Here is an 8,050-nt window from a genome sequence, read left to right as displayed (position 1 = left end):
CCCGGCCCCGAGCCTGGCGTGCCTCGGGCTGGGCCGCAGGCAGACACCACCCCCGGGCCCGGGGCCACGGCAGCCCCGCGCGCCCCCCCCGCCTCTCCCCGCACCTTGCCCGAGGGGCCCGTCCCCGGCCCGTCCCCAGCCCACCCGCCGCGGGAGCCGGGGCGTGCGGTCCCCCAACCGGGCGCCCCGGGAGCGTAGGCGAGTGACGGGAGACGGGGACCGGCAGCCGTCGGGGCGCCGACTTATGAGTGGGAGGCCCCGCCCCGCGGCCTCGCCCCGCCTCGCCTATTGGCCGCCGCGGCCCCCGCCCCGCCCCGCCCGCCGGCTCCCCCCGCGCTCGGGCCGCCCGCGCCGTCGGGGCCGGTCGCCGCCGCCGCGGCCATGGCCCGTCGCCCGCCGCCCCGCCGTGCCCCGCCGCCCGCCCGCCGCCCGCCGCCATGAGGCGCGGGGGCCCCGCCGCCCTCGCCGCCTGCCTCGCCGGGGCGCTCGCCGTGCTGGCGGGGCCGGGGCCGGGGCCGGGGCCGGGGCCGGGGCCGGGGCCGGGCAGCGCCGCCTGGGGCGGCCGGCGGCACCCCCGCAGCTATGGCCACCTGGAAGGCGACGTGCGCTGGCGGCGGCTCTTCTCCGCCACCCGCTTCTTCCTGCGCATCGACGCCGGCGGCGGCGTGGAGGGGACGCGCTGGAGGGAGCGGCCGGGCAGTGAGTGGGGCCGGGGCTGGGGCCGGGGCCGGGACCGGGACCGGGACCGGGGAGAGCCGGGGCCTGGGGCCGCCCCCCGCGGCCGCGCGGGGTTCCGCTGCCCTCCCACCCACGGGGGGCGAGAGCCCAAGCCCGCCGGGGCGCCGAGGCTGCGGCAGAGGCGGGCGCTGCCGGGACCGGGCACGGGGCAGAGGGCACGGCCGGGCGGGGGCGAAGGCTGGACGGAGGCGTCCCGGGACGGCGGCGGGACCCTGCTATGCCCGGCCCCGGGGAGCGCCCGCAGCTCCTCCTGCCCGGCAAAAACCTCTGCCAAAGCGTCTCCTCCAGCCGGGCGGGAGCCGCAGGTCCCCGCTGTCCCCGCTGCCCCACAGACGGCTGGCCGGGTCACGCAGCTCGCTCGAGCACGAGCGGCTCCTGCTGCCCTCGCCCCCGGGAGCCCCTTTGCCGGGGTTCGCTGCCCATCGCACTGGGGGAGCGATGAGAGGTGCGCGGACACAGGCGTGCTCTGGCTGGGGGACCTGGCGCCACTTTGCCAGCTCTGCCCAGCGCCTGGGGTGACCTGGTGGGGTCCCTCGTCCCATGTCGTCCTGCCAGCACAGTCATGGGGGCTGCTTCCCCTGCCCTGCGTTTCGGGTTATCTTCATCAGGCACAGACTGGGGGTGATCTGATCGTTCTTTGTAAACACACTGGGGAGGATAAAGGCTGAGGAGGAGGAGGGATGGAGGAAGCTTCGGGGCGATGCTGGTCTCAGAACCAAGCTTCTGTGAGGCTGGCACAGGAGAGCAGAGCAGCCCCGTCAGAGGGGACTGCAGAGCATCCGCTGCCTGCAGAGCGGGTCAGGGCTCAGCACAGTCTGAGCGCACGCACGGACCGCAGGGAAACCCGTCGTGTGGGGACCGGGTGGGCACAGCCGGCAGCCTCCGCCGCAGCACGCAGAGGAGGGCACTCGCTGCAGCCTCCCCATGGGCTGCTCCTGCAGAGGGGCCTGGGGGTCTCACGGGGCCGGGCAGTGCATCCTGGGGGGGGACGGAGAGGGCAAACGCTGCGGGATGTCGGCACTGCCCAGGCTGTGCTGCAATCTGGAGCTTGGGAACAAGCAGGCAGGATTAGGCCTTCCCCTGGGGCTGGGGCTGCGTCTACTCCACCCTGCAGCCCTCGGGAGGGGCTGCGTGCAGTGGTGGGAAGAGGTGGCTGCAGAGGCCAGCACCGGGGTCCCTGCACCAGCGGAGAGGCTGCTCCCCGCACCGGGATGCTGCCTGGGTTCCGCGGCCGCCTGCTCCCACCTGGGCCCCCTCCAGGTGACAGCGCTGTGGGTCCCGAGGGGACATGGCACCCACGGTACGGCTGCAGCAAGGGCCAGGGCTGCAAGCCCAGCTTCAGCACCCATGGTATCAGCCCATTTTGGGTGCTGGGTCCCGGCCCCCTGTGAGAGGGAGGGGGGCACCAGGCTGGCAGGGCAGCGGCTGGACAGGGTGGGGATGCTGGGGGCCTTGGGAAGGGGGGGATGCCTGAGCACCCTCTGGGGGCCCTGGCAGGGCATCAGGGCTTGGGGTGGGAAGGATGCTGCGGACGGGAGCAGCATCCCCCAGCCCATGTCCCGGCGGCAGCAGTGGGGGCTGCCCTGTCTCGTGTCACCCAGCCGGCCGCAGGACGAGGGAGCCCAGCCCAGGGAACCCTCTTGCGGTGTCAGAGGCTGTCGGGAGTCCCGACCGGGCGCGCTGCCAGCACGAAGCGCCCCAACACGTTCCCTCGGCCGTGTGGCAATGGGGCCTGGCAGGTGGAGCGGCTCCAGGCTGTCGAATGGGGCTCGCTCTGGTTATCGGTGTGGCAGATAACCTGCGCTTGGGCTGGGCTCGGGCTCTGCTCCTCAGCCCTCGTGGCAGCTGCTGGACCAGCCTCGCCAGCAGCTGCAGGGTGGCAGGGGCTGTCCCAGGGCTTCTCCTGCCTCAAACCCTGTGTCTGCCCGAGCTCCCCTGGAACCCTGCTGGGGCTGAGGGTGCGAGACCGGGAGCTGCCTCCGGGCTGCTGCACAGCCCTGGGCTGCTGCCCCGTGCCTGCCGGGACCTGTCCCCCCTGCGCAGAGCCAGGCACTGGCCAGGCACCTGCGAGCAAAGCACGGCCGAGCCGGCCAGGGTGCCAGGAACAGCAACGGGGGGGTATTTTTAGGAAAGCAGAAATCCTTTGTTATAAATAGCAGCGGCTCCAGATGGTGATTGAGTGGGATGGATTCGTAGGCATTTGCTCAGCCCTTCCCCACCGCTGCTGCTTGTCAACAACTTCACTGGGCCGGGCCCTGCAGGTCCTGGTGGGTGCCGGAGCCAGGTGCCAGTGGCAGCACCGAGGCAGCTGGGCTGAAAATCCCCTCTTACACGTCACCCCTAAGCTGAACGCTCGGGAGCCCTCACGCTGCCCTGGTGCCATATCCACCCCTTCCGCTCCCAGCGAGGGCACAAGTGCCCCCAGGCAGGCGATGCCCAGGCAATGCCGGCTCAGCTGGAGGGTCAATGCCTGGTGAAAGCCCCTGCCCAGGGGCTGTAGCCCCCTGCACTGTGTGTGCCGCTGCCAGCCAAAGCCACTGCGCATCCTCCTGCCCAGTCCGGCCAGGGCAGCCCCCGGCAGCGGTGCCCATGGGCAGCTTCTGCTGTGGCTCGCACCCTGTCCACTGCCCTGCCTGCATCTCTGCCCACTGGAGATCCTTCTCCTGTTCCCGCAGCACCATGGGCCCGGCGGGCGGCGGGGCTGGCAGTGACACTCCAGGCTGGTGGGGCACTGGCGGGCGCGAGGCAGTGCAGGAATCCAGAGGCCCTGATGATGCTCTGGGTGTTTCCCCTGTCAGAGCCGCTGGTCTGACCGCATGCCTTTCCCATTAGCGGCTGCGCAGGGAGCTCGGCAGCCCGGCACATGCACTCCAGCCCAGCCCCGGCCGGGCCCTGCTGTGGCTTCACAGCCCGGCTGCAGCTGCCTCCCAGGCTCGTCCCCACGTCCTGCAGCGTCGCTGCATCCGTCCTGCCCACGGTCCCTGGCACAGGGCCGTATGTCCATGTTCGTGCCAGCTGGGCGATCGGCACCGGCATCCGTGGGCAGCACCGTCCCGGCCACATTCCTGCCCCCGTAGTCCTCTGCCTGGGTGCCTCCATCCACCGTAACGTGGCTGTGCACCGTCGCTGCCACCCCCGCGCACACTTTGCCCCTCGAGGGCCACGCCGGCCTCAGTGCCCTGAGCGCGTGGGGGGCCGGGCACCATGAGAGGCGGGTCGGGTCCCCAGGGCACCGCAGGCGCATTCGGGACAGATGCACGGGCAAAGCTGCCAATGAGGGTAGGATAAACGCGAGGTCGGCACCGGGCAGAGGCTGACAGGTTGTTCCAGGCAAGCGGAGGTTGTGCCTGGCATCGCTCCCGCACAGGCTGGCTCCTGGGAAGCAGCTGGGCCCTGGGGAGGAGAGGAGTAAAGATCAACCTCCCCCCCCACCCCGGATCAGAGGTTCCCCCTCCCGCTCCTGGCTTAGGCTGCAGCCCTCATTCCCACTGTCCCTCTGGCTGCGCCGGCATCGGGCGAGGGTCAGCAGCCCCATCCCTCCGGGGGGACACTTTGCAGCCACAGACCCGGCATCAGGGCAGGGCCCCTCGGGGAGGTTGCCCGTCCTTCCCTGGCTCACAGCCGTGCTTCCCTGTCCCGCAGGCATCGTCGAGATCCGGTCGGTGCGTGTCGGCGTCGTGGCCATCCGGGCAGTGCACACCGGCTTCTACCTGGCCATGAACAAGCAGGGGAGGCTCTACGGGTCGGTAGGTCGGACGCTGCCTCCCGGGAGGGACCGGACCGGGGTCAGAGGCGCAGGGCAGAGCTGGAACAGGGGGTCCCAAATCCACCGGGACTGGTGCCCAGGAGCGGGCTCCTGGTTTCCCACGCCCTGACCTGCTCCCCAGCGGGGGACTGCACCCACAGAGCCCCTCTGCCCTCCAGGGACCGGGGAGGAGCCGGGGTCCTGCCCTGCCCCACTCTCGGGGTCTGACCCCGCCGGAGCAGGGCGACGACGGGCCCTGGCTGAGCGCAGCCGCCCCTCACCCCCTTCCCTCTCCTGCCAGAAGGAGTTCAGCCCCAACTGCAAGTTCATGGAGCGCATTGAGGAGAACGGCTACAACACCTACGCGTCGCTGCGCTGGCGGCACCGGGGCCGCCCCATGTTCCTCTCGCTCAATAGCAAGGGCAGGCCGCAGCGAGGGGGCAAGACGCGCCGGCAGCACCTCTCCACCCACTTCCTCCCCATGCTCGTCAGCTGAGCCCCGTGGGCAGCTCCGGACCATCCTGTAGGAAAAAATGGAAAAAAGGGTTATTTTATTTATGTACATATCTATTTTTTTGCTATTTATTGTTTTATTTTTAAATGCATGGCGGAGGATGGATGCGGAAGGCAGATGCTCCAGACACAGCCTGCAGCCGCGCAGGGACACGGCTCTCCCCACTGTCCTGCCAAGGCAGAGCCGGCGCGGTGCAGCCTGGGGAGTGCGGCCACAGCATGCCAGGGCTGCCAACGTCGCGCCCCCACCCATGCAGCTCGGACAAGGCAGCCGTCGCTCTGCTAACGGCATCTCTGCAGGGGCTGGGACGGAGGCTGCGGGGCTGGGGCATAACAGCGGGTCGTATTTGTCTTGTGTCAAAGCACCCGTGGCAATTAAAGCTGTGTTGGTGGTACGGAAGGGGGAGCGAGTCTTGGAGCTTTGATGGTGGGCTTGGCTCGGGCCAGGTGGGGTTGGGTCCCCTGGGGTTGCGGCTACAGCCACCAGCGTCGTCCCTGCTGCTGCCAGTGGGGAGCCCGGTTGGTCCCCCACCGCATCCAGCTCCTCATCGACCCACACCTTCACCTGTGTGTGCGGGCAGAGAGGCACCCAACCCAAAACCTAACCTGCAGGAAAACACAGCGATGGTTGTTCAATGGCACAAAGGAGGGAGCAGGAAAAAGCAGCTGCCGGCGGGGGAGAGCTCAGACCCTGTGCTAGTGCCGGAGCAAAGCACACGCACGTGCGACCCGCAACCAGAGTGGCGCAGCTCCAGGGAGGAGCATCCCCAGGGAGGTGCTAGGCTCTGTGCAAGGGATGCGGCCCTGGAGACCCAAAGGGACAAGGCATAGGGGGCAAGGGGGCGAGAGGGTCCCCGGTGCTGGAGCAAGAGCCCGGACACAGCCGAGTGTCCCACCGCGGCGTTGCAGTGGGCTCTGCGGGACCAGGTGCCGGGCAGCACCACAGGAGCTGGCCCGGACCCTCGGACAGACACAGCCCCAGGGCTGCCCCTGGCTGGGGGGAGCTGGGACGCTGCTCCCCACCCACGTGCAGACCCTGAGCCAGGACATCATGAGCTGAAGGGACCAGACCTGCTCTGGGGGTCCCATCCCCAGCGAGAGCACCTGGGCCACAGACTCCCACTTACGGGCATGGTGTCCAATCCACGCCCCGGACCAAGACGCGAGGTGCAATGGGGCAGCGAGCGCCCAGCCAGCTCCAACCTCCCCAGGCTGCAGCCAGTGCCTCCGGGCTGGTCCTGCCCCTCCTCAGCCCAGCTCCGCTCCATCCTCCCCAGCAGAGATGGAGCCGGGAAGGCAGCTGGTGGCAAGGACCAGCCCCTCGCCTGGAGGGGAGCACGGCCAGAAATAGCACCTGCGCCTCAGCCTCCCAGCCAGGGCACGTTCCTGTGCCACTCTCCGCACCCGCCGTGGCGAGCCATCGCAGCCTGGTCACTTTGTCATGTCAGACGTGAGCCATCGCAGCCTGGTCACTTTGTCACGTCAGACGTGAGCGATGGCCCCAGCAAAAACCACCAAACTTGTTCCATTTCTTACCCAACCAGCTCCAAACGAGTCTGTGAGAAGGAACAGCCACCGTGTTAACTGTGTGGTGACTGCGGCGGGCACCGGCCCCAGCCGGGAGCCCCTGTCAGGCAGGTCAGCGGCAGCCACGCACCCACCATGGGCTTCGCTTTGCCCCCTCGAAACCCACCCCAAGCACTGCTCACACGTGAGAAATCGCCCCCCGAGGCCTGGGTGAGCTGGGAACCCCGCACCGCAGCAGCAGCTGAAATGTGGCAGGAGAAGGTTTTCCAGGTCTCCCGGGCTGCGTTTCGGTGACTAAACAGCAAAGCCTTCCCTCCGTGCCAGCCCAGCTGATGGAGACACACAGGCTCAGCCGGGGACCTTCCTGCTGCCACCTGCCTCCCAAGCCCAGGATTCTGGTGGCAGAAGCTTCTGGTTCAACCTCCGGCAGAGGATGAGCTATTAACCCTGATATACCAGTCCTGAGATAAACCCTCATCCCGCAGGCATCCGCCCGCCGAGATGAAAGGCGCCGCTGGGCTGCCCTGGCTGCACTGGCAAAGCCAAGGAAGAAAAACATTCCAGGAGAGTTGCTCAGCGCCAGCCACGCGGCCCCGGCAGGCTTGGCAAAGGCTGCTTGCCATCCACATTTGGGACGTTTTCTCCAACGAACCTTCTCTTCTTTTATTCCAAAATGGCTTAAGAAACACCAAACAAGCCGCCTGCCTTCCCCCTCCTACGGGAGGCACAACCCTTCCCAGAAAGCTCTCGGGAGGAAGGGCCAGGTCCTCGGGTAAGGCTGCTTTGAAAGCAACACCAAAGCTCTGCTGGTGCCAGAACCTCGAATGCCTGGGGAGGCCAGCACCTTCCACAGCCACCCCCGGCCCGCTCACAGGACCCCAAAAGCCGGAGAAGACGCAGGGAGCCTCCCAAGCCGTTGAACCCTCTGCCCATCCCACCCAGCAGCCCCCGCAGGGGCAGGTTCCCCATCTACTGCTCTGGTGTCTGCCACAGCAAGGTCCCGACACGCGGCCTGGAGTGCACGGCGCCGTCAAACACCCGGTTAGCAGGTCAGGGAGACCCACTGACTGCCAGGTGCCGTCACAAACACCCGGTTAGCAGGTCAGGGAGACCCACTGACTGCCAGGCACCGTCACAAACACCCGGTTAGCGGGTCAGGGAGACCCGCTGACTGCCAGAAGTCCCTGCAACAGAAAGGGGCATCAGTTGACATCTGTCCCACGTCACCCGGGCCAGCGCTTCGGAGCCACGTGCCACCGCCTTGCTCCTCCTGCCAGCTCTGCACTGGGCTGTGCCACAAAAGCCCAAGCAGAGCAGGAACCTCACCCCTCTCTCCACGCACACTCCTCTGAGGACATCGCTTACCCCAGCGCGCAGCCCTGCCCCGTGCTCCTGACCCAGGCTTCTCCTGGAGCTGGCAGGGCTGCGCTGGAGATTCAGCATGACCAGACCAAAACCAAAGGCCCTCGGTGAGAGCACCAAGTGAACCCAGGTTTCTGTCCCTCTCGCGCCTCCCGGCCCAGGTGA

General features: G+C 68.4%; 1 protein-coding gene across 1 annotated transcript; it reads left to right on the top strand.

Moving 5' to 3' along the window:
* The first annotated feature begins 437 nt into the window (after positions 1-437).
* On the top strand, positions 438-5,391 carry FGF22 (fibroblast growth factor 22). Its single transcript, XM_076359610.1, has 3 exons — positions 438-699; positions 4,381-4,484; positions 4,785-5,391. The coding sequence occupies exons 1-3, from the start codon at positions 438-440 to the stop codon at positions 4,977-4,979; spliced, it is 561 nt and encodes a 186-aa protein (XP_076215725.1). The 3' UTR covers positions 4,980-5,391.
* Positions 5,392-8,050: the final 2,659 nt, after the last annotated feature.

This window comes from Aptenodytes patagonicus, chromosome 25, assembly GCF_965638725.1.
Source record: "Aptenodytes patagonicus chromosome 25, bAptPat1.pri.cur, whole genome shotgun sequence".
NCBI lineage: Eukaryota > Metazoa > Chordata > Aves > Sphenisciformes > Spheniscidae > Aptenodytes > Aptenodytes patagonicus.
Note: the sequence above shows the minus strand (reverse complement) of the source record. Positions and strands in the feature narration are given on the sequence as shown.